Here is a 24,885-nt window from a genome sequence, read left to right on the forward strand (position 1 = left end):
AGTGAAGATGAGATGCTTTCTCCTGGGGCACCTGGTTGGTCCTTCTCCTATGTGATCCTAAAAGTGGGTTGGGATTATACCTTACTAGCTGGATACCTGGGCTTCACTACGAAACTATGCGGTTGGGCATAGTTTGTGTGTTGTTTTTAAATTAAATTTTTTATTTTATTTTTAACATAACAATAAATCCATGCCATTTCGATCGTGTGTCGATTAGATACATATTTCATGGGGTTAACGATTACTACTAATACTCTTCTTAACAGTGTAACCGTATAATAATACTAATCACATTCCCATATATATATAATGTAAGCAATATTCAATATACCTATTGCACTAGTTTCTCTCATTGCTTTATAATTACATCTAATCCCTTTTAATTAATTTTATTTTCTAGCCACTTATAAAACAAGTGCCATCCCATGTCATATTCAGGTTCTTCTTTTTCTTTAATTTCTAATATTTAAGCTGTTCCTTTCTGCACATTCAAATATTTCTTCAATCAGTTTTCCTTCTAGGCTTAGCTTTTGGGGGAGGGAAAATAAGGGGGAGGGGAAATTCTACCCCTGCCTACCAGCATCCATCGGTATTCATCTGGCTAGCGTCCTGTCCATGTGTGAGAGAGTGGAGGGCTGTTTGGAAAGTGAAACCGTATTTTCTGTGTGAGCAAGGAGGAGACAGCGAGGAGCCTGGGCGTGGCTTAGCTCAACCATTCTGGACTGAAGCTGCTTGGTGCTGTGAAAGTGTAAGTGAAACTCCTCTCTGTTTGTGTTTTGCATTTGGAAGAGATTTCTTTCCAGGTGGGGAGTAGAATTCCTTAGCATCAGAGCGTGTTAAATAATAATAATAATAATAATAATAATAATAATAATAATAATAATAATAATATAGGAAATACTCTAAATGCTCTGATGGTCATTTCGAAAAATCCTTTCTTAGTGAGCACCTAAGAAGCCAAGAGGAACAGACACGCCAAATTTAAAGTTTGTAGGCTTTACGCTTCTGGAGATTTTGTGATGAAGCGTGAGGGGCATTTCGCTTTTATATATAAAGATTGTAAGGCAGCTATCATGTCACTCCTGGCCCTTCTTTTCGTCAGACTAGACGCATCCAATTCCTGCCACCGTTCTTCGTCTGTTTCATCCTCCAGCCCCTTCATCCTCTTGGTTGCTCTTCTCTGCCACTTTTTCCAGAGCTCAACCTTGGCTTCTCTTCTACGTGTTCCTGTTGGAAGCGAAAAAGCCTCCCCAAACTTATCTTCCTTTCCTAATAAACTCTTGTTGGGCGGTATGTTCCTGTCTTTATCTACTTTACCTTGAGTCATTTGTTGTTCTCACCTAGCAACCGTGCGGTTATGGGACCTTGGAACAGGATCCCAGCATCGGATCTTGGGTTCAATTTGTCAGGGATCTATTCTCCCTCCCTCCCTGTTTCTTTTGACACACACGCACGCACATGTCAACACGTCAACTCAGACCTAATTGATCTGGCCGTCGAACGTTGAAAGCCACCAAGTCTGGGATTTTTTTTTATTTATTTGAATTTTAGAAAGCTGCGAGAGGCCAGTGACCCTCGATGTCCTGACGTCTTTCCCCCCCTCCCCGACTGACACGCGACCGAGGTGTGTGTGTGTGTTTCGTGGTCCTGTCTTCGTTCCTCCTTGATGCACCAATCCGCCCTCCCCATCACTTCTTCTTCCCCACTTTCTCTCTCTTGATCCCCTTGGCCAGCTCGCCAATCAGCCGCCAGTATTCTCCAAACTTCAGCTCCTGGTCGTTGTTGACATCCAAGCTTTTCATTTTCTCCTCCAGGTTCCCGACGTTCTTCAAAAAGGGGCAGGGGGGAGGAAAGGGGAAAAGAAAAGGCACAAAAGGGGAGAAAATTATTTTTTAAATGGGGGGGGGGAAACACTCCCTGCCCCGCTTCTCCTAAAACAGGTGGTGGGATTTATCCGGTTCGCACCGGTTTCCAAGAACCGGTTGTTAAGTTTCCGAGCGGTTTCTTGAACTAGTTGTTGGAAGAAATCATTCTGGTGGAGATTTTTTAATCCCACCACTGGGTCCTCCCCTTCCCATTTCCCACCCCCCCTCCCTTCCCTTCCCTTCCCCTGGACAAGCCCACCTTCATAAGGTTGGGCAGCTGGAGGGTGACCAGCTCTTTAAACTCGCTGATGGTGAGGGTGTCCTTGTTGCCTTCACGGGAAGCACACTGGAAAAAGATGTCCACGACTTTCTCGATAGCCCTCTCCAGCTCGGTTAGGTCGCTGCTGGCCATGGCGGATCGGATCGGAGGACGGGGTGAGGCAGGCTGGCCAGAGAAGAGGAAGAGGAAGGTGGGGTGGGAGAGAAACAGTGGGGGGGGTGAAGAAGAAAGCTGTGGGGATGCATTTTGTGAAGACGGGATTGAAAAGCAAGTACCCCAGGAGGTACTCCTCGGCTTACGACCGCGGTTGAAACTGGTCCCTCCGTCGCGAAGCAAGGGGGGTTAAGGGATCCTAAATATATCTGGAATCTGTCTTAGATTTATTCTGTAGCTTCCTTCCTTCCTTTTCTTTTTTCCTTTTTCTTTCTTCTTTTTCTTTTTCTTTCATCTTTAATCTATCTACTAATCTATCCATCCATCCATTTCCTGATCTTTTCTAACTGTTCTTTCTTTCTTTTTCTTTCTCTTCCCTTTTTCTTTTTCTTTCATCTTTACTCTAATCTATCTACTAATCTATACATCAATTTAGCAATATTTTCTAACTGCCCCTTCCTTCCTTCCTTCCTTCCTTCCTCTTTCTATCCTTTTTTAATCTTTAATCTAATTTACTAATCTTATCCATCCATTTACTAATCTTTTCCATCCATCTACTAATCTTTTCTAATCCTTCCCCTCTTTCTTTCTTTCTTTCTTTCTTTCTTTCTTTCTTTCTTTCTTTCTTTCTTTCTTTCTTTCTTTCTTTCTTTCTTTCATTTCTTTCTTTCTTTCTTTCTTTCTTTCTTTCTTTCTTTCTTTCTTTCTTTCTTTCTTTCTATATTTCTTTCTTTCTTTCTTTCTTTCTTTCTTTCTTTCTTTCTTTCTTTCTTTCTTTCTTTCTTTCTTTCTTTCTTTCTTCCTTCCTTCCTTCCTTCCTTCCTTCCTTCCTTCCTTCCTTCCTTCCTCTTTCTATCCTTTTTTAATCTTTAATCTAATTTACTAATCTTATCCATCCATTTACTAATCTTTTCCATCCATCTACTAATCTTTTCTAATCCTTCCCCTCTTTCTTTCTTTCTTTCTTTCTTTCTTTCTTTCTTTCTTTCTTTCTTTCTTTCTTTCTTTCTTTCTTTCTTTCTTTCTTTCTTTCTATATTTCTTTCTTTCTTTCTTTCTTTCTTTCTTTCTTTCTTTCTTTCTTTCTTTCTTTCTTTCTTTCTTTCTTTCTTTCTTTCTTTCTTTCTTTCTTTCTTTCTTTCTTTCTTTCTTTCCTTCTTTTCCTGTCTGCCTATCGCACCTACCTACTGGCTCTGGCTCTCCGTCCGCCTTTCCAAAGATGAACTGATCCCAAATGTTCATTCACAAACCCAAACCCTCTCCCTCCAGGCCCCATGCAGGCTCTCTAAGCGGAGGAAAATCCCAGCCCTCCCCCATATCCATCCTCTCTCCCTCCCCCCACCGCTTCCCGCAGCCGCGCGACCACTCACCCCGAACCTTGGTCCCTTGCAGTGAAGACCTCCAGGTGGGAAGGTGTGGGCAGCGCTTTATAGGGCCTGGATCGGGAGGTGGGGAAGGGAAAGTCGCTTGAAGTATTCGGTTTCTCTTTCCACAGCCTGGTCTCCTCCCTCACTTGGCAGACCTCTTCCGAAACTCTTCACCCATAAACAGAGTTTTCTTTGGAAACACTTGATTCCAGACTGGAGTGACCAGCGTTTAAAATAAATCCTCCACACACACCCCCAAAAAACACCCTGCAGAACAAAACTGGACCTTGTGTGGTGGCGTAAAGGAGCCGCTTGTGTTAGATGTTTGCAACCATGGAACGAAGCGTCCCGTAGACTGGAAAACTCTTATTTTCATTTTTTTTTCCCCTTCCCAAAACATATCGGAATTCTCGCTGGTTTGGCATGGAGTAACCAGGAATGGATGAGTCTTGTTTAGCCCTGATGGAGAAGCAGGATGTGTGCGTGTCCCCAGCTGGCTGGCAGGATTGGGTTGGGCTGGGCGGCCCCTGTCCCCAAAGTCTGTTGTCGCCCAGTCGAAAGTTTTCCCCAACTTTTCCTTGAGCAAAACCAGGGACGCTTCCTGACCTTCGGAAAGTCGAAAAATGCACATTTAGCCAGGGTTAAATGGGGCTTGAGAAGGGAAAGGAAGGAGAAAGGGAAAGAGAAAGAAGGGGGAAGGAAAGCAAAAAGGAAAAAAAAAGAGGGAAGGGAAGGTGAGAATGGAAGGAAGGAGAAAGGAAGAAGAGGGAGGGAGGGAAGGGAAGGAAAAGGAAAAAAAGGAAAGAAGGGAAGAGAAGGGGAAAGGAAAGGAAAGAGGAAGAGGAAGGGAAGGGAATAAAGGAAAGAAGGGAAGGAAAGGAAAGGAAAAAAGAGGAAAGGGAAGGGTAAGAAGGAAGGAGAAAGAAAGGAAAGGAAAAAGAAGGAAAGGGAACGGGAAGGGAAGGAAAAGGAACGGAGGTGAAAAAAGGAAAGGAAAGGGGAAAGAAAAGGAAAGGAGGTGAAAAAAGAGGAAAGAAGGGAAGGGAATGGAGGGAAGGAAAAGAAAGGAAAGGAAGAAGGTGGAAGGGAAAGGAAAGGATAGGAGGTGAAAAAAGAGGAAAGGAAAAAGAGATAGATAGATAGATAGATAGATAGATAGATAGATAGATAGATAGATAGATAGATAGATAGATAGAAAGAAAGAAAGAAAGAAAGATAGATAGATAGATAGATGAATAGATAGATCTTCTGCTTCCCCTTTAAGACTTGCACTTTGAAGTGGTAAGTCAGCAAAGCTGCTTTCTAAAATAAAAAATATAGCATACATTTCTCTCTCTCTCTCTCTCTTGTTTAGTTGAAGGCTGAGAGATGAAGAAGACGAGGGAAAAAGGAGCGCCGTTACCCCTTCGGATGGAAACACTCCCCCCAGAAAAAAAGCCGCCTGCTTTACATCTCAGGTTAGTGGCAGATCTGAGGAACCTCCAGCCTCAGTTGCAGTCTACCTCAATCTCCGTCATCTGGAACTAGGAGGATGTTTGCCCCGCAAGGGAGACCTTTTTTTTTTTTGGAGAGTTCCCAGATTATTCTGGTGGGGGTGGAAATAGGAGTCTGGTTGGGTCAGAGCTTGTCTGGGGGATTCTGGGAGTTGAAGTCCACCCCTCTTAAATCATTGCCCAGTGGGAGCGAGGGAGCCTCTCTGGGCTTCCAGGTGTTGGGGCTTGGAGTCCCCTCCCGGAGGCGCCTGGTGCTCGCCTGGGCATGCCCGCTCACCCTTGACACACCTGGGCTGCCCGCCATTGGTTTTCCGAGGCTGCCCGCCCGCCAGACAGAGGCTGCAAGCCGGGACACGTTCGAGGAGGGAAGGCAGCCCGGATGACTTTAGAGGCAACGCTGCGTAGTGCTTAGAGCCCAGTCTGTCTAGGAATGCCAGCTGAAGACAGGAGGACCCCAGCAGCAGGGCCTGGCAGGAGAAGGAAGGGAGGGAGGGAGGGAGGGAGGGAGGGAGGGAGGGAGGAAGGAAGGAAGGAAGGGAGGGAGGGAGGAAGGAAGGAAGGAAGGGAGGGAGGGAGGAAGGAAGGAAGGAAGGAAAGTTGGAAGGGGGAAGGAAGGAAGGAAGGAAGGAAGGAAGGAAGGAAGGAAGGAAGGAAGGAAGGAAGGAAGGAAATGATAGAAGGAAATTTGGAAGGAGGAAGGAAGGAAGGAAGGAAGGAAGGAAGGAAGGAAGGAAGGAAGGAAAGTTGGAAGGGGGGAAGGAAGGAAGGAAGGAAGGAAGGAAGGAAGGAAGGAAGGAAATGATAGAAGGAAATTTGGAAGGAGGAAGGAAGGAAGGAAGGAAGGAAAGTTGGAAGGGGGAAGGAAGGAAGGAAGGAAGGAAGGAAGGAAGGAAGGAAGGAAGGAAGGAAGGAAGGAAGGAAGGAAGGAAATGATAGAAGGAAAGTTGGAAGGGAGGAAGGAAGGAAGGAAGGAAGGAAGGAAGGAAGGAAGGAAGGAGATAGAGGGAAGGAAGGAAGAAAATAGAGGGAACATCAGAAGGAAGGAAGGAGATAGAGGGAGGGAAGGAAGGAAGGAAGATGATAAAGGGAAAGTTGGAAGGGAAGAAGGAAGGAGACGGAGGGAAGGAAGGAGATAGAGGGAAGGAAGGAAGGAGATAAAGGGAAGGAAGGAAGGAAGGAAGGATAGTAGAATAACAGAATAAAAGAATTGGAAGGGACCTCGGAGGTCTTCTAGTCCAACCCTTGGGACAGGCAGGAGACCCTATACCATTTCAGACCAATAACTGTCCAATCTCTTCCTCTTCCTCCCCTGTTGGAGCCCCGCAAGCCAGCCTCTTAAGCGGGCTCCCCAGAGGCCATCTGGCTGACCCAGCCAAGCTCTTCCTAGATTTTTTTTGTTTTCCTTGGCTGCAACCATCCTTAAACCAGGCGAACCGGTTGCAAAGCGTCCCAATTTTGTTCCGTGGGGGGTGGGGTGGGCGGGGGAGGCAGGAAACGCTGCAAAGGTGTGAGAAATGCCTCTCCCACCCAGTCCCTTCCCACCGCCACCCCACTCCCGTGCCGTCATAACTTGGAACGGTCACTAAACAAGTCAGCCGGGGGCCAGGCCGAAAGCAGCGAGTCCTTGCCTCCTTTTTCCTATTTCCAAGGAACAGGTTGACCAGCTCACAATCGCCCTTTTGTTCTTGTAGGAAGCAAACAAATCATCATCTGTCTCCCGGGGGGCTGGCTTGCCAAACCTTCCCTATTGGTCGTCCCCGGTGGGGAGGATCCGGTGGGGAGGGTCCGTGGCTCGGGTTTTAGGGCAAAACTCAGCCCCCAACCCCCTGCAACCTCCCACCATTCCTTCCTTCCTTTCCTTCCTTCCTTCCTTTCTTTCGTTCCGTCCATCCATCCGTCCAGCCACCCGTCCAGCCAAGCCATCTGCTACACCCTCCTGTGCAGTAAGTCGTTCCCGTTAACTTCTGAAGGGCAGAGGGAGGGTGGGGTGGCCTAGTGGGTAGAGCCTGCAACCCTTGGCGTGTTTCTATCTCCCCCCCCCAGCTCCCCCCCCCCACAAATCTCTGCCCCCATCCCCCAGCCCGGATTTTCCCAGCTGCAAATAATAATAATAATAATAATAATAATAATAATAATAATAATAATAATAATTCAACAATTCTTGCATTCGTGAGTCTATTCGCCAATGCAAACTTCACCAAAGATATTTGTGTGTGTGTGTGTGTGTGTAAGTGTTTCTCTAGCGGGGATGCAAGGATCTTTATGTGTGTGTGTGTGTGTGTGTGTCTAGAGGGGATGCAAGGATCTTTGTGTGTGTGTGTGTGTGTGTGTAAGTGTTTCTCTAGCGGGGATGCAAGGATCTTTATGTGTGTGTGTGTGTGTGTGTGTGTGTGTGTGTGTGTCTAGAGGGGATGCAAGGATCTTTGTGTGTGTGTGTGTGTGTGTGTAAGTGTTTCTCTAGCGGGGATGCAAGGATCTTTGTGTGTGTGTGTGTGTGTGTGTGTGTGTGTGTCTAGAGGGGATGCAAGGATCTTTGTGTGTGTGTGTGTGTGTGTGTGTAAGTGTTTCTCTAGAAGGGATGCAAGGATCTTTATGTGTGTGTGTGTGTGTGCGTCTAGAGGGGATGCAAGGATCTTTATGTGTGTGTGTGTGTGTGTGTGTCTAGAGGGGATGCAAGGATCTTTGTGTGTGTGTGTGTGTCCCCCTCCCCGAAATGACACTTCGAAGCTGAATTCATGAATTGCATTTGAAGTGGGAATTTTCCCCCCCTCCCTTTTTTCCCAAGAATGGGGGGGGGGGGTTGGAGGAGAAGTTTTGGGGAAGGGTTGAGTTCACACACCCATCTTTGGGGGAACCTGTTTGTTGAACTAACCGGTTTGGGGTGCAGGGGTGGGGAGCCTTGATGAACCCAACGGAGCCAAAGTTAACCAGAAGTTTAGCATCAAAAGACGCAAGAAAGTGAAGCTTTAATCCAGATTTCAAGGAACCGGGTTTAGCTTGTTAGGGGAAATCCAGTGTAAACCTGGCAAAAGCAACTGAAATTTTCCCCACCCCGCGCAGGCAATTTATTTTAATTTTTTTATTTTTTATTTTTAAAAATAATCACATTTTTTTCTCCCATCCTGTCCGGTTCTGTGATTTGGAGGAGAATGTCAGGATTAGGAATAATGGAGATATTTGGACATCCACTTGGATTACCTGGGTTGGTTGAATCGTTTCTTTTTCTTTTTTTGTTTCAAGGAGGGTTGCAAAATCGGTCATTTCCCCATCCCCAAACATGTATCATGCTGTGATTTATTTATCATGTAATTAGCAGCTGATAGGGACAAGGAGCTCTGCAACAGGCCTACATGTCATTCCCTAGGAGCAATTAATAATAATAATAATAACAAATAATAACACAGCCTCGTGTCTCTCCCCGCAGAGCTTAGAAAAACACGACAAATATTTGGGCCAACACCTCAAAAAAGTATGTTACCAGGCGCTTCTTCCCAGATTGGAATTGAAATTCGAAATAGAAGCGAATGAGAATCAGAATGGCCAATCCGCAGGCTGCCTGTGTCGATGTAGATCAAGGCGCTGCTTTTTAATTTATTTGGATTTAGGCTCAGCGAGCCCTTAGAGAGTAAAAGATGGTTGTGTGAAAAATGGTTGTCACTCCCTCCTTTTTTTTTTAAAAAAAAAATTGCCGTTGTGACTTTGAACCGTCGCCAAACGAATTATTGTCGAGAACTACCCATATCAGGAAACGCTGAAGAGATGCGTATATTGGTTCGAAGGGAAGAGAGAAATAAAAAAATAAATAAAAATGAACTAGAAATAAAATTAAAATAACTCAAAGTCAGCCAGCCTGAAGCAACATGAATTTCCAAGGAGAAAATTCTGCTTGAAAGAAGGAGGAGAGGAGGAGAAGGAGAAGAGGAGGAGAAGAGAAGAACGGAGGAGGAGAAGAGGGAAGGAGAGGAGGAGGAGGAAGAGGAGGAGGAGGAGGAGGAGAAGAAGAGGAGGAAGAAGAAGAAGAAGAAGAAGAAGAAGAAGAAGAAGAAGAAGAAGAAGAAGAAGAAGAAGAAGAAGAAGAAGAAGAAGAAGAAGAAGAAGAAGAAGAAGAAGAAGAAGGGAAGAGGAGGAGGAGAAGGAATTGACCATGAAACATAGGCCATCAATGGCTGTTTTTTTTTTTTTCATTATAAAAAGGGTTCGATTTCTTTTTGATTCGCAAAGTTTGGAAGAGTTTGGAAAAATTCCTTCGCAATTTTTGCCCGCTTTGCCCTCTGGCGAGAGTCTTTTTCTAATTTGGGGGGATTTTCAATCTGGTTCTCAGTCCTGGATTTATTTATTTTTTTCGCCCTTCATTTGGTCGAGTTCTCGCTTCCCGTTTTTCCTCCCTGGTCAAAAGGGGTATTTTGTCCTCCTGGGACGGGGCTGGGCGAAGGCTGGCGGCTCTGTGAATGGCTGCTTTGTTTGGGCAGAGAGCAAAACGTTGTAAACAGCTTTTTGCGTGTGTGTGTCTGTGTGTGTGTGTGTTGGTGTCTGCCTTGCCTTCCCTTTCTCCGCGCTGGTGCCTGAAACAAAACAAAAGAAAGAAAAAAGAAAGAATAAGTCGCTTGAGCCCGATAGAAACACCCCATTCCAGAAGGAACAGAGAATAAAAAGAGTCGGAACGGGCCTCAAGAGGTCATCCAGCCCAACCCGCTGCTCAAAGCAGGAGATCCCATACAGATCAACAACCCGTTTGTTTACGGACGGTACAAACTTAACAACGGCACTGAAAGAAGTGAGCGTTTTTCCCACTCGCGACCGTCGCAGCAATCCCCCGGGGTCACGTGATCAAAATTCGGACGCTTGGCACAATGGACTCGCCTTTACGACGGTCACAATTGGGGTCACGGGCACATATTATCATATGTGGTGGACATGTGCGAAAGCAAGGAAATACATGCCTGGTGAGAAAAAATGTTTAAACAGCACATAGATGATAAGGCAGAAATATTTTTTGTTAGACATAATACCAGGAAAATATGATAAAGAGAATATATATTTAGAACTGCATATCCTAACAGTAAGAATTGTATTTGCACAGCTCTGGAAAAATGCTAAATAAATACTCTGCTAAACAAATAATTCCCTCAACACTGTCCAACTATTTACAAAGTCTGCACTACTATCACTATTAATCTTCTCATCACTCCTTATCACCCATCCCCTCCCACTTGTGACTGTATGAGTGTAACTTGTATCTTTACAATTTTTATTGACTGTTTCCTAGTATGATTTGATTGCTTATTGTCCCCTGTGACTAATATTAAGTCTTATATCTTATGATTCTTGACTCTTGACAAATGTCTCTTTTCTTTTATGTATACTGAGAGCATTTGCACCAAGACAAATTCCTTGTGTGTCCAGTCACACTTGGCCGATAAAAGAATTCTAATTCTAAAATGAGGAAATACCCCCCAGAAGAAAGTGTAATGAAAAAAAAAAAAAAACTAGATTGCACAGAAACGGATAGGTTGACATTAAAGACAAAGGATAAAGAAAGTACAGAATATATCTCAATAAGGGATTTGTTTTACCAATGACTAGACAATAGAGGTAGAAATTAGAAACTGGAAAAAAAATTACTATATATAAGCAGATAGACCCAGACAATACAAAGTTCGCGAAGCATTTGTGTACGTTAAAGAAAAATGTATAAATTAAACTATATAAGAAAAGAATAATAAGGCTTCTGTCCTGGGAAAACGCCGGTCAAATTCACCCCCAAAAATAATATTTTGCAAGACTGGGAGACTCCCTCGACCTGTTTTGGGTTGGGGAAAATAAACCAAACTTTTGTGGCTTGGGTGGCTACTGAGAACATTCCAGATGGAAATTGCAGCTGTCCTGGGAAGGGAAAAAAAAGAAAAAAAAACCAGGACTGGGTTGCTTAACTCTTTCTTGGGGACCGGAAATGAAAGAAAGAGAAGAATGAAAGGCCAGCAGAATTCAGACAGCTGGAATGAGGGCCCGGCCCTAGGAAATAGCTGGGATTTGTCATTTGACTCTTGCAAAATCAGATTTTAAATGTTTTGCAGGGAGAGGTTGCAAGGGCCGGGCGCCCTCTGGTGACGGACGGCGGGTATTGCACGCGGGTGTCAAGGCGTAAAACCTTCCTATGCCTGTTTTCCGTCAACTCGTAAAATATTTCTATGGTCTTTTTAGAGTTGACATAAATAAGGGAGGGGGAGGGGAGAAATCTGAAGGGGGGGGGCAGTTTAAAACCAGAAGTACATTCCAACTCTTATCTTACAAAGGTTGTAGCTAGGCTACCGGATCTCCTGCCCGGGAAAAAATCCTTCATTGGAGAATGTGATTGTTGACACCCAGCCCAGGTGCTTTGTTGGAGAATCTGATTGATGACACACCCAGGGTGGAGGGGGAGGAAAGAGGGTCACAGGTGACCGTAAATTACGTATTCCAGAGTTGGCTTCATACGCCGTAAATTTTCTTCATCCAGCGATGTCTGCAATTCGCAAAAGTACAATGAGGACGATCCGTACTTCTGTCGGAAAGGTGTCTTCCCGTTCATTGGCTCCGCCTCCCGTGCTGCTCCTGGCTCCGCCCCCCAAGCTAGCATTTTCTTTTGGCTCCGCCCCTTTTCCCCATGGTCCTTTTGGGTCTCCAAGCCAATCGACCCAACGGATTGGCTTTCTCCGTTTTCGAGATCCCACACCGGTACCGGACGTTGCTGTCCAGCCTGACCTGAACTGATTTTGGCCCCGTTTAACCCAGGACAAAGTCAAGAGCCCGATTCAATAATTCATGCCATCTCCTTGCATGATTTATGCCGAAATAGTTGAGATGTCCTTCAAGTTCCCAGCCCGTAACACGAACTCGGATCCTTTGCTCGTCCCGATATCTGGTTTCACGGCGCCTCTGTTCTCGCCCGATTCTGGTTCCACAAAGGTCCTTTTCACCTCAATCATCCGAGCGGCCTCTGGGGACAATCCTTATTGTCCACGCGGAGCTGGCCAGAGACACTCGATCCCCCGTCTCCTATCTTGTATCGGTTACCCCTTCAGTGAGGCCAAAACCTCCCTGGATAGATGGATAAATAGGTAGACGGAAGGGAAGGGAAGGGAAGGGAAGGGAAGGGAAGGAAGGAAGGAAGGAAGGAAGGAAGGAAGGAAGGAAGGAAAAAGGAGGGAGGAATATAGATAGATGGATAGATAAATGGAAGGGAAGGAAGGAGGGAGAAAGGATAGATAGATGGGTAGATAAATAGGTGGATGGAAGGGAAAGAAGGAGTTATGGCTAGATAAATAGGTGGATGGGAAGGAAGGAAGGAAGGAAGGAAGGAAGGAAGGAAGGAAGGAAGGAAGGAAGGAAGGAAGGAAGGAAGGAAGGAAGGAAGGAAAAAGGGAGGGAAGAATATAGATAGATGGATAGATATATAGGTAAATGGAAGGGACAGAAGGAATTATGGTTAGATAAATAGGTGGATAGGAAGGAAGGAAGGAAGGAAGGAAGGAAGGAAGGAAGGAAGGAAGGAAGGAAGGAAGGAATATAGATAGATGGATAGATAAATGGAAGGGAAAGAAGGGAAGGAGGGAGAAAAGATAGATGGGTAGATAAATAGGTGGATGGAAGGGAAGGAAAGGAAGGAAGGAAAGAAGGAAGGCGTGTTCTCCCTCCCTCCAAGTTGCTCTTTAGACAGACAATGCCAGAGGTTTTCGCGACGCAGGTGCCTTCGTTCAGCATCCTTCTCCCCCCCCCCCGGTCCTTTCTCTGCAGGCCCCAGGATGGCGTCGCAATTGGAGACGGCCGTGGACACCCTCATCTCCGTCTTCCACAACTACTCCGGCAAGGAAGGTGACAAGTACAAGCTGAGCAAGAAGGAGCTGAAGGAACTGCTGCAGAACGAACTGGGCTGCCTCTTGGAGGTGAGACAAGATGGACGCCCGGGGGTCCTTCCTCTTTCAGTTGGGCTTTTCTCTCTCCTCCCCACCCCCCCCTTTTCTCTTCTGTCGGTCAGAATAGAGCTGGAAGGGACCCTGGAGGTCATCTAGTCTATAGAGAAAAGAAGTGGGGGGGGGGGCATGATAAGCAATCTATCTGAGGGGCTGCCCCGAAGAAGAGGGGAGTCCAGCTATTCTCCAAAGCGCCAGAAGGCAGGAGGAGGAGAAGCAATGGGGGGAAGGGGGAACTAGAACTCCCAGTCTCCTGGGGATGGGCCCAAAGTCACCCGGCTGGCTTTCATGCCTGAGGCGGGACTAGAACTCCCCGTCTCCTGGGGATGAGCCCAAAGTCACCCGGCTGGCTTTCATGCCTGAGGTGGAACTAGAACTCCCAGTCTCCTGGGGATGGGCCCAAAGTCACCTGGCTGGCTTTCATGCCTGAGGAGGAACTAGAACTCCCAGTCTCCTGGGGACGGGCCCAAAGTCACCCGGCTGGCTTTCATGCCTGAGGAGGAACTAGAACTCCCAGTCTCCTGGGGATGGGCCCAAAGTCACCCGGCTGGCTTTCATGCCTGAGGAGGAACTAGAACTCCCAGTCTCCTGGGGATGGGCCCAAAGTCACCCGGCTGGCTTTCATGCCTGAGGAGGAACTAGAACTCCCAGTCTCCTGGGGACGGGCCCAAAGTCACCCGGCTGGCTTTCATGCCTGAGGAGGAACTAGAACTCCCAGTCTCCTGGGGATGGGCCCAAAGTCACCCGGCTGGCTTTCATGCCTGAGGAGGAACTAGAACTCCCAGTCTCCTGGGGATGGGCCCAAAGTCACCCGGCTGGCTTTCATGCCTGAGGCAGAACTAGAACTCCCAGTCTCCTGGGGATGGGCCCAAAGTCACCCGGCTGGCTTTCATGCCTGAGGCGGGACTAGAACTCCCAGTCTCCTGGGCATGGGCCCAAAGTCACCCGGCTGGCTTTCATGCCTGAGGTGGAACTAGAACTCCGTCTCCTGGGGACGGGCCCAAAGTCACCCGGCTGGCTTTCATGCCTGAGGCGGGACTAGAACTCCCAGTCTCCTGGGGATGGGCCCAAAGTCACCCTGCTGGCTTTCATGCCTGAGGCGGAACTAGAACTCCCAGTCTCCTGGGGACGGGCCCAAAGTCACCCGGCTGGCTTTCATGCCTGAGGCGGGACTAGAACTCCCAGTCTCCTGGGGATGGGCCCAAAGTCACCCGGCTGGCTTTCATGCCTGAGGCGGAACTAGAACTCCCAGTCTCCTGGGGATGGGCCCAAAGTCACCCGGCTGGCTTTCATGCCTGAGGCGGGACTAGAACTCCCCGTCTCCTGGGGATGAGCCCAAAGTCACCCGGCTGGCTTTCATGCCTGAGGTGGAACTAGAACTCCGTCTCCTGGGGACGGGCCCAAAGTCACCCGGCTGGCTTTCATGCCTGAGGGTGGAACTAGAACTCCCAGTCTCCTGGGGATGGGCCCAAAGTCACCTGGCTGGCTTTCATGCCTGAGGAGGAACTAGAACTCCCAGTCTCCTGGGGACGGGCCCAAAGTCACCCGGCTGGCTTTCATGCCTGAGGAGGAACTAGAACTCCCAGTCTCCTGGGGATGGGCCCAAAGTCACCCGGCTGGCTTTCATGCCTGAGGCAGAACTAGAACTCCCAGTCTCCTGGGGATGGGCCCAAAGTTACCCGGCTGGCTTTCATGCCTGAGGCGGGACTAGAACTCCCAGTCTCCTGGGCATGGGCCCAAAGTCACCCGGCTGGCTTTCATGCCTGAGGTGGAACTAGAACTCCGTCTCCTGGGGACGGGCCCAAAGTCACCCGGCTGGCTTTCATGCCTGAGGCGGGACTAGAACTCCCAGTCTCCTGGGGATGGGCCCAAAGTCACCCGGCTGGCTTTCATGCCTGAGGCGGAACTAGAACTCCCAGTCTCCTGGGGATGGACCCAAAGTCTGATCCGCTGGGTCTCCTTTGGTTGCCCTGCACAGGAGAACGGAGCTGGAAAGCAGGTTGGTGGGTTGGGGAGGGAATAGAGATTATGCAGTATACCCCCTCCCCTGCCACGCCCACCAAGCCCCCAAGCCACACCCACAGAACACCCCTGCCCACCCAAGCCACGCCCACAGCTGATCGGCTGGGTCTCCTTGGGTTGCCCTGCGCAGGAGAACGGAGCTGGAAAGCAGGTTAGTGGATTTTGCCGTAACCATCCCCTGCCACGCCCAACAAGCCACACTCACAGAACCGGTAATTTTTTAAAAAAAAAATGGAATCCCACCACTGCGCCCCCCCACCAAATCCTCGTCCGATTTCTTTTTTTCTTTTTTTCCAGACCCAGAGAGAGCCGGAAGTGGTGGACAAGATCATGCAGGATTTGGATGAGAACGGCGACGGAGAAGTGGATTTCCAGGAGTTTGTGATCCTGGTGGCCGCCATAACCGTGGCCTGCAACCCCTTTTTCTCGAAGGAAACCTGAGCCCCGCCGAGCGGCCGTCGTGGGAACGCAGCAAAGCTTAGGGGTTTTTTGGGGGGGTCGGGGGATTTGACCCCGGTGGGGGACATTTGCTGTCTCTTCGCGGTGCCTTTTTCCTCCCCCCCCCGCTTTCTTGCGGCTTCTCTGCCCGGCTGAGAGCAGCCCGAGGTGCCTTGTAACCCGCCTGCTGAGGCAGCGCTGCTGATTAAAAAGCTATTTAGTGTGCACTGGGCCTGGCCTGGTCTGGTCTCTGGGATGGGGGTACAGTGGGGGGTCTTGGGGGGGGGAAGAAGGGTGGAAGGGCAGTTTGGGGCTCTTCAGGCAAGAAGGGAGACTGGGAGGAAGCAGAGAGATGGAGCCAGGGTGAGAGCGGGAGTCTGGAGCCTGGTTTTGTGGGCGCACTCACAAAATGGCCCTGGGGAGGTGGCGTTTGGGCAGCTAAAATAAGGAGAAAGAGGAGGAGGAGGAGGAGAAGAAGAAGAATTATTTATTCATTCATTCATTTATTTATTTGTTATATATTGCCGCCTATTCGCCCATGGCGACTCAAGGCGGCTTACACAATGTAAGAACCATGTTTAAAATAAAAAATAATAAAAGCTAACAAAAAGAATCAAATAAATTGACAAAGCACAATAGAACAAAATCTGGGAACAAAATAAAAAATATATAAAAATAAAAATGCAAAAGAACCCTACATCCTTTTCCATACTTGGGACCACTGGCCCCTAAAAAGTTGGTTTTTTTGGGAGTAGGAAAAAAATAATAATCTCCCATTCATAAAAACGTGGCGCCCCGCCCACATTGTCAAGCACCGCCCCCTCGCGGCCTGCCAGCCGCGTGATGAATGGGAGAACTCCGCGGATGAAGCTCCGCCCCTTGGCGGCGCCGTTCTTGGGGCCCCGCCCCTTTCTCGCGCTCGCTTTTCTTCCTTCTGCGCCTGCGCACCTCAAGGGGGCGGGGCCGATTTTTCCTTCCCTCGCCGGCGCATGCGCGAACTGTGAAGAAAGAAAAGCCTTGGGCGGCGCCATTTTGCCGGGCTTTTTCTGAGGGGAGATTTGAGAGCCGGGGACGCGGAGAAGCCCCGGCGGCGGCGGAGCAGCAGCAGCGGCAGTAGCATCGGAGAGCGCGTCGTGCTGCTCCCGAGGGCCGGATACAGTGAAGGGGAGAACCACCACCGCCACCATCTTGGCGTTCAGGGCATCCGACGGGGCCGGCCGGGCGAGGCCTGAACGGAGCCTCCCGTCGCAGCCGCCGGCAGAGTCACAAAACAAACCGGGCGAGCCTCGACCCCGACGGTGAGGGACCCGCGGGGTGGCCGGCTGGGATTCGGAGAGGGCTCTCCGGGGACCGTTGGCCCACGTGACAGGCTTGAAACGCGGCCTACCGGAAGTGGGGGCGGGCACTTCCGGTAGAGAGGGGCGGGGCTGCTCCCAGGCGCTCATTCCCCCCCTCCCCACCTGGTGCTTAATTGGCGGGGGGGGTTGATATCTGTGTATTATGGGGCTTGTAGGCCTCCCCTGTCCTGGGGATGATGGGAGTTGTAGTCCAGCTTTGCTTCTGGGCGGGGGGGGGCAGACTGGGAGAGGCCTTACCTGAGTGTTTAGACTGGGGTGGGGGATACTCCAATTTGGGGTTTTTACCCCCTCCCAAAACCCCCTCCCAAGCAGTTGGCCCCCCTCTAAAAGCCCATTTTGGATTCTGCATCAAAGCTGCCTGAAATTTCCCGTACTACAAACAACCCTGCAGGGTAGGCTGGTGGAGGGGGTGGGGCACAGTGGTCTGAGGAGCTTCTGTGGCTGCTGGCTCCAGATCTGGGGATTCATGTAAGTGGCTATATACATACTTTCGTATTTATTTCCCTTGCCATGTTTATATAGTGCAAAATTGGAGGTGGTGACCTTTTGAGAGCTGTTATACAGCGATATTTCATTTTTAATTTTTTTTTATTAAACAATTAAAAACATTGTAGTGGAGTCCTTTTGACATAACTTTTGGCCATAATTCTAGTGAAATATAATAGAATATAGATCTTACATACATTTATACATATATACATACATACACACACATTTATCCATCCTTATTTACATCTTCCAACACTTAGTGTTCTTTAAGTCTCATGATCGCAGGTGTCCTCTTAACAATTCTTTTCAATCTTGAACCCTTCCTTTCTGTCCCCCCCCAGTAAAATCTATTCCAAATTACATCATATTCCGATTCATCTTCATTTCTTGCCATGTTTATATAGTGTAAAATTGGAGGTGGTGACCTTTTGAGAGCTGTTATGCAGCAATATTTCATTTTTAATGTAGGCCAACTAATTCAAAGCAACAATAAAGTTTATTCTATTCTTCTGGTGGGCAGCTGGTCAGTTTCTGGAAGCAATCATCAAGAATGTTAAAATAAAAAATAGAGCCAGTTTGGGGTAGACACTAGGAAAGCGCCCAATCACCAGGAGACGGTGAATTTTAGTCCCACCTCAGGCATGAAAGCATCTAGGTAACTTTGGGCCAATCCCTCCCTCTCGGCTGGACCACAGGGTTGTTGTTAGGAAAATAGGAGGAAGAAGGTGTCTTGGATATGTCCGTCACCTGGAATTATTATTTTTTCAAAAAGCGGAATGTAAATAATCGGGCTCTTTGAGTAACATCCTTCTCCTTATTTTTGCGCAGGTTCTGGGCACCGGAGATGGCCGCACAGTCAGCGCCGAAAGTCGTGCTTAAGAGCACCAGCAAGATGTCTCTTAACGAGCGGTGAGGAACCCAACGGCCACCTTCAGCTCATAAGATCTTTTTATTTTTTACGTTCTTCTTTTTTTTTTTTAGTTTTGTACACTGTCTGGTGTCCAGAGCAGGAGCGGTCTTTGCGATGCTTGTAAATCTACCCAGAGGCACCCGAAAGCCACGCGGGCAGCTCCCTGTTGCCCCGCCGTGGTACACCAGGTTGAAAGGGCAAACGTGTCGGCCTAACCGGCAACCAAAAAAAAAAAAAAAACCACAAAACCCGGTCGCGTTGGTGGGGTGTGTCCTGAGGAAACTTCGCGCCCTCCTTTTTTTTTTCTTCCACATGTGTTCATATTCTAGAGATGTGTGGTATGACGCCCGCGGTGTGGTAGCATGTCACCGCAGCTGCGGGAGGCTTCCTGCTGTGCCCGAGGCAGACACGCGTGACCTCGTGTGGTCTGTGCTGTAAGAGGCAGGCAGCGGGCCGCTCTGACCAGCCCGAAGGCTCCTTGGGGGCCTTGTAAGAGGCAAGTGCTTGGCTCCATCGCCTGCTGCTTCCTCCTCTCCTCTGCGCTCCTCCTCTTCCTCCTCCGTGTCTCTCGTGAGTTCAAATGTCCGAATGTTGGCTGAATCTTTTGCTTTCCGTTCCCCTTCTGTGTTCAAATTTATAGTCCTAGGTTAGTCGGCCTAAACGTCCATCGTAACTCAGTCGTTTTAAAAGTCTACAGGTAGTAGATTTTTTTAATAGTCTTCTTTTTTAAAAAAAAAATCTACAGGTAATATTTACCTGTATGAAGGGGTGGTGTCAGGGCTCCGGCCATATCCCCAATTAAATCCGGAGTCTCGAGCCAAACTTCCAAAACATCCAAAGGATTTATTGGGAGTTAACATGCCGACACTGCACTTTTATTATTTAGACTTTGAAGGCTTTATTATTATTCACATCCTGAAGCAAACGGGGGGAATAATAAATATGAATAAGCCTTGGTGTTTTTTTTTTTTATTTAATCGTGCTGCATGGAAAGCAATGGTGCCCGACCAATTTGGAAAGATAAAAAGGGGTAAGCTAGGTTTATGGTTTCGGGATACTTCTCCCAATGCCGGTTTCGGCACACTGAGATGTTGGCTTTGAGGAGGTTGGTGGGGGGGGGCTTGCAGAGTTCGCCATTCTTTTACCTCTTCATTTCTCCTAGTCTAGGGGGTTGGTAGCCTTTGGCAAGGAACCTTCCAGTTCCTTTCTTAACGCCCTCCAGTCCTTCCTCCCTTGTCTACGTAGACCCCTCTCAGCCTTCCTCCCCATCTTTCCACCGCCATTTCTGCTTTGCTCTTTCCCACCTTCGCTTGATTTTATTCAGACATTCTCTGTCTCTGATTTTCCCATCCCCGCCTTTCGAATGTTTGTGTGTGTGTGTATGTGTGTGTGTCGGTCGTCCTCTTTCCCCCCCACCCCTGCACGCTCTGTGGAAAAAAATGAGGAAAACCAAAAAAAAAAAAAAAGAGTTCCCATTATGCTTTAAACGGGATCTTGAGTTTGTGTAACCACCTTATTACGTTTATTTAAAAAAAAAAAAATTTCCGTGGGGATGCAGCTGTGCACCCCCCCAAATATCCTGCTCTGAGAGGGCTGTGAAAATGCCGCTTGAAATGGGTCTGTAATGAAACCGTTTTGCTTAAACACACCCCGTTTTGTTCGACCTTGAAGCTTTACTAACATGCTGAAGAACAAACAGCCGATCCCGGTGAATATTCGCGCCACAATGCAGCAGCAGCAATTGGCCAGTGCCCGAAACCGGAGGCTGGCCCAGCAGATGGAAAACAGGCCTTCCGTCCAGGCTGCCTTGAAGCTCAAGCAGGTGAGGCCGGTAGAGGAGGAGACCCCCCCCCCTCAAGCAGCTGGAGGGGAGGGGGAGGGCCTGGAGGGTGAAACCAAGGATGGGCTCCAGCCTCCCAGTCCGAAAGCTTGGAAGGCAAAACCTCTGGTCCCCCGTTGACCGACCCCGGTCACATCCCGCGGGGCTTAAGTTCAGGCCACGCCTCCCCTCTCCTCTCAGAAATAATCGGGGGGGAATTATTAGCCAAAACTATTATTAGCAAAATTATTCGCAGTTTTCCTTCTTTGGAAATATTGGCCGGTTGCAAATTCACGGCAAGAACTAGGAGCCATTAAGGTGTAAAATGAACGAAAGGAGCCACTATTCTATAAGAATTGTCGGGACGAGAATTAAATCAAATTAAAAGAGCCCAGCGAGAGAGAGAGAGAGAGAGAGAGAGAGAGAGAGAGAGGTGGAATCCCATCCCCAAAACAATGCTGGGGATTTTGTTTCCCTGTGGCATTTCGGACCGTTTGGTTCATTGTCATCTCCCTTGCTTGATGATAATTGTTTTGTTTTGTTTTTTAAAGAGAGAGAGAGAGAGAATATTGTGTTTTCATGGCTCTGGGCTTGTTTTGTAACGTGGCAGTGACACAAATTCCATGACGGGGGCATTCATGCTTTTCCACCCTGTCGGCAAATTTGAAAGGTTAACGTGGATTCCCACCCCCAGGGATCTTCCTTCTCCAGCCAAGCCATTCATGATTCTTAGGGCTGAGATCTCTTTCCCTCTCTTCCTCTCCTTTTGGGGACGGGATCCTCTGTCCCAAAGGGCACCCAAAAAGCATCTGGACTTCCTGGTTTTATTTTATTATTTTTTTCCCCCCTTGCGAAACGTTTCGCTTCTCATCCAAGAAACTCGCTTCGGTTCTAACTGAACTGGTAAGGAATGGAAGGATTTATTGGATTCAAAAGAGACAGGAAAAACAAAAACAAACAAACACCAAGGAAGGTCCAGTTGCCTTTTGGAAAGAAAAGAAAAGCACTTTACTGTGACCTGGAGGATGGACAGATGGGGTGCTCTGAAGACCTGCCTGCCTGCCTGCAAAGCTTGTGTCTTCGGGGCCATCGGTTTGCCCTCAAACTGGATGAAGAGCCCCTGAAGGAAGGTTTTCCCCCCCCCCACTGATGGCAAAAGCCCCGCCGTGTGATATTGTTCTCCCCCACCCGTGATGCTGCTAATAATGACAATTTCTGCCTGATAGGTTACGTAAGGTAGCTGCCACCCAGGTGGTGCCATTTGCACGCTCTCTTGCTTGTCCCTGCCGCCTTTCCCCTCCTCCTAACCCTCCCTTCTTCCAGAAGAGCCTGAAACAACGTCTGGGGAAAAGTAACATCCAGGCACGCTTAGGCCGGCCGGCCCTGGCTCGCGGGGCCTTCGGAGGACGGGGGCTGCCGATGGGGCAGAGAGGCTTGGCCCGGGGAGCCCTGCGCGGGGGACGTGGAGCCCGGGGGCTGCTGCGCGGAGGAATCCCCCTGCGAGGTGAGCGCGTGCTGCGGGGGCTCCAAGCGAGAAGCAACGTTGGCTGGGGGGTTTTCTGGGCTGCTCCTTAAGGTATCTGAAGGAGAGTCCTTGACTTACGACCACAATCGGGACCAGAAGTAAGCCGGGCGGGTTGCTCAGCGAGACGTGGCTAATTTTCCAGCCCTTTTTTTGTTGTTAGGGTTTTTTTTTCAAGCAAGTCATCATCATGGCAGTGGTTGAGGGAATTGGGATAGAGGGAATGAGCTTGGAAGGGAATTGTGCGGCTGTTTAGTTGTGCGGCTTCTCCCCTCGGATTGGCTTCTCGGAAGGCCCTCCCCCCCAACCATCGGGGTCCTCATTTTACCCACCTGGGAAGGACGGAAGGCCGAGTCCAGCTTGAGCCTGGTGGGATTCAAACTGCCAGATTGCAGTAGGAGGGGCTTGTAATACTGCACTCTAACCACTGCACCCCCGAGGCTCTTGCTGCAAGCAGTCGTAAACCACAGGCCCCCGAGTCACTTTTCTCAGTGTCTTTGTCACCGTCAAACGGTCGTAAGTTGAGGACTACCCTGTCCATAACAAGCCTGAGGGCCTGATGGTGGACGGGGCAGGAAGGGGAAGCTCACTGGTTGGACTTGGCCGGGCCGCTTGGCACCTAAGCCGGGCCCAGTTGGTCCCATTCGTGGGGAGGGAGGGAGGCTGGGTATAAAACCACACCTCTCTGGGACAGAATCTTTTTAATTTTATTAATTTTATTAATATTAATCCTTTTAATTGTGTGTGTGTGGTTTTTTTTTATTCTGGGGTGGGCTTCTTTGGCTCTTTTTTTTTTTTTTTGTCCTGGGGAAGGTGTGAACTTTGACCTGGGGAGGAGGCCTGAGGTGGGGGCGGGAAGGAAGAGTGTAGAGCCTGTTTGAATGTGCTGGCAGGGCTTTAATCCCCCCCCAAAGAGATTTTCCTGTATTTGACCCTTCTCCCCCTCCCTCCCTCCCTTACAGGACATAGTTTGCTTCGGGGAGGCCGGGGACTCGGCCCCAGGATGGGGCTGCGGAGAGGAGGCATGAGAGGCCGGGCGGGGCCTGGCAGGGGCGGCCTGGGCCGAGGAGCCATGGGACGGGGCGGCCTCGGCGGCAGAGGTGAGTGGAATGAACCTGAAGGACGGAGGTGTGTGTGTGGGGGGCGGGCTGTGTCTCAGGGATCGGTGGGGGGCTGGGGGGTGTCAAAGTGGGTTTGACTGAAATCAGGTCGATTTAAATCACTCATAAAAATCAACTCGATTTAAAATCTCCATTTTTAAAAGAGCCGCTCTGCCTCTGACCCACCCTTGACTCCATCAATTGAACGTTTATAGTCGGCACACAAACGGTGGAGCGGTGAAATTGACTCGCCGGCCGTCCCAATATTGCCGAATGCGCAGCCTCGTGCGACATCACGAAGCCCCTGTTTCATGGCTGAATAAACTCCATTGCGGATGTTCTCTTAGATAGAAAACTACCTTGAAGTCGATTTGATATATTTTTTTTTTACTCCAAAAGCATTTTTATTCAAATCAATTCGATTAAAAAAAAAAAGTCCGATTTACATTTTAAAAGACCTGATTTAAATTTTGAAACCGATTTAAAATTTTTAAAAAAATCCCAATTTAAATTTTAAAAATATGATTTTAAAATTGAAAAAAAAAACAGTACCTGGTTTTATCCATCCTGGGTTGGGTATCTAATGCTTTCTCTCCACCCTCCCGCCCGCAACTTCCTGGCAGCCCTCTAACCATCCCCCTTTGGCCTTTTTTTCCCCCTCCGAAGGTCGCGGCATGGCTGGCCGGGCCAGGGGCGGCTTTGGGGGCCGTGGAAGAGGCCGAGGCCGAGGCAGAGGCATCACTCGCCCGGCGCTGACCAAGGAGCAGTTGGACAACCAGCTGGATGCTTACATGTCGAAAACGAAAGGACACCTAGACGCCGAGCTGGACGCTTACATGGCTCAGACAGACCCGGAAACCAACGATTGAGACTGCTGGAGGAAAAGGGGGTGGGGGAAGATATGCTTGTTGGTGGGGGGAGGCACTGGGGTTGTGGGGGGCATAGATTGGTCCCCTCCCTCGTAGTGACCATGAACACCCACCCGCTCCTCCCGCCAGGCCGGAAATGTAGAATTGTTTTCTTCCCTTTTTGTGTTTCGGCCCTCCTGGTTGTGCGAACGCGTCCCCGGGGGGAGGACAAGGGGGTGGGGAAGAGACCCCTTTCTAGGAGTCCGGGGGGCCTGAGCAGCTCCCGTCGGTCCCCGTTTCTGTCAGCCAAGCAGCCCTCCCAGGAATTCTGCCCCCCCTCCTTTCCTCCCCCCCCCAAATGCCCTCCTTTGCCCTGGGAGGGGGAGGAAGGGGCCTGAATTCCAGCCCCTCCCCTCACTTCCCTGTGTCTTGACAGGCCGTGTTGGGGTCTCCAGCCCAGTCCAGGATCCTCCTTCCTCCCCCCCCACCCCCCGAAATGAAATAAATAAAAATGAGCCCCCCCAAAATTTGACTTTCTTGAACCCAAACGGCCCCAGAAGAAGCCGAGAGGTGGGGTTTGATTTTTGATTTGTTTGTTTTGGTGGTTTGTAATGGCGAGGAAACTAATGTGGGTTTTATTTTATTTGTGGGGGGGGGGGAGGAGGAGGACATTTGATGGGTTTGGGTTGCCAAGGAGACGGTTGCTCTTCCTCTTCTCCCCACCCCCATCCTTTCCCCCCCCCACCCCCCCCCTCTCGCTAACCGCAGTTTTGTGGACTCCGTTCCGAAACAGCCTCATGCAACATCCTGGTTTTCTGTAAGGAACAATTTCAGGGAAATGAAAACGTGGACTGTGTGCGCTTTGTGTTGTGTTGTGTGTTTTTGTTCCTTTCTCCCCCCACCCCACCCCCCGACACACACACAAAAGAAAAGTTGCCCATTGCCAAGGACTTCTCCAAATGATGAATCCAGGGTGCTGCTGGGGGTGCTGGCCACCGTCTGCCGAGATATTCCTCCCCGGGTTTTCCTTTTAAATCTCCTATGTAGTTCCCTAAATGTCCCATATATCTCAGCTTCCATAGGCAGCTAAATAAACATGTCTATTATCTATCTATCTATCTATCTATCTATCTATCTATCTATCTATCTATCTATCTATTCTATTCTATTCTATTCTATTCTATTCTATTCTATTCTATTTTCTCTCTGTCACAGTCCTTCTATCATATCTATCTGTCATCTCTCTGTGTCACACTATCTCTTTCCATCTATC

The 24,885-nt window shown here is 48.8% G+C and overlaps 3 protein-coding genes across 5 annotated transcripts; 2 read left to right on the plus strand and 1 right to left on the minus strand.

Moving 5' to 3' along the window:
* Positions 1-1,518: 1,518 nt before the first annotated feature.
* S100A13 (S100 calcium binding protein A13) lies at positions 1,519-2,277 on the minus strand. The gene is made up of 2 exons (XM_026720236.2): positions 2,125-2,277; positions 1,519-1,826 (listed from the first exon to the last, which is right to left on the minus strand). Exons 1-2 carry the CDS (start codon positions 2,275-2,277, stop codon positions 1,689-1,691), a joined length of 291 nt encoding a protein of 96 aa, XP_026576021.1. The 3' UTR covers positions 1,519-1,688.
* S100A1 (S100 calcium binding protein A1) lies at positions 2,167-15,793 on the plus strand. 2 transcript variants are annotated; one of them, XM_087914096.1, is made up of 4 exons: positions 2,167-2,300; positions 5,019-5,121; positions 12,931-13,079; positions 15,426-15,793. In XM_087914096.1, the coding sequence occupies exons 3-4, from the start codon at positions 12,939-12,941 to the stop codon at positions 15,567-15,569; spliced, it is 285 nt and encodes a 94-aa protein (XP_087770222.1). In that variant the 5' UTR covers positions 2,167-2,300; positions 5,019-5,121; positions 12,931-12,938; the 3' UTR covers positions 15,570-15,793. The 2 variants fall into 2 exon arrangements, with proteins under 2 accessions (XP_087770222.1, XP_087770221.1); XM_087914095.1 differs by lacking the exons at positions 2,167-2,300; positions 5,019-5,121 and adding an exon at positions 6,961-7,100.
* A 757-nt stretch (positions 15,794-16,550) lies between these two features.
* Positions 16,551-24,468, plus strand: CHTOP (chromatin target of PRMT1). Of its 2 annotated transcripts, none has more exons than XM_026723842.2 (6): positions 16,551-16,864; positions 18,242-18,322; positions 19,995-20,145; positions 21,466-21,646; positions 22,627-22,764; positions 23,431-24,468. In XM_026723842.2, exons 2-6 carry the CDS (start codon positions 18,258-18,260, stop codon positions 23,631-23,633), a joined length of 738 nt encoding a protein of 245 aa, XP_026579627.1. In that variant the 5' UTR covers positions 16,551-16,864; positions 18,242-18,257; the 3' UTR covers positions 23,634-24,468. The 2 variants fall into 2 exon arrangements, with proteins under 2 accessions (XP_026579627.1, XP_026579628.1); XM_026723843.2 differs by having other exon boundaries at positions 16,565-16,864; positions 21,469-21,646.
* The last annotated feature ends 417 nt before the right edge of the window (positions 24,469-24,885 follow it).

This window comes from Pseudonaja textilis, chromosome 16 (genome assembly GCF_049901715.1).
Source record: "Pseudonaja textilis isolate UNSWEBS1 chromosome 16, rPseTex1.2, whole genome shotgun sequence".
Taxonomy (NCBI): Eukaryota; Metazoa; Chordata; class Lepidosauria; order Squamata; family Elapidae; genus Pseudonaja; species Pseudonaja textilis.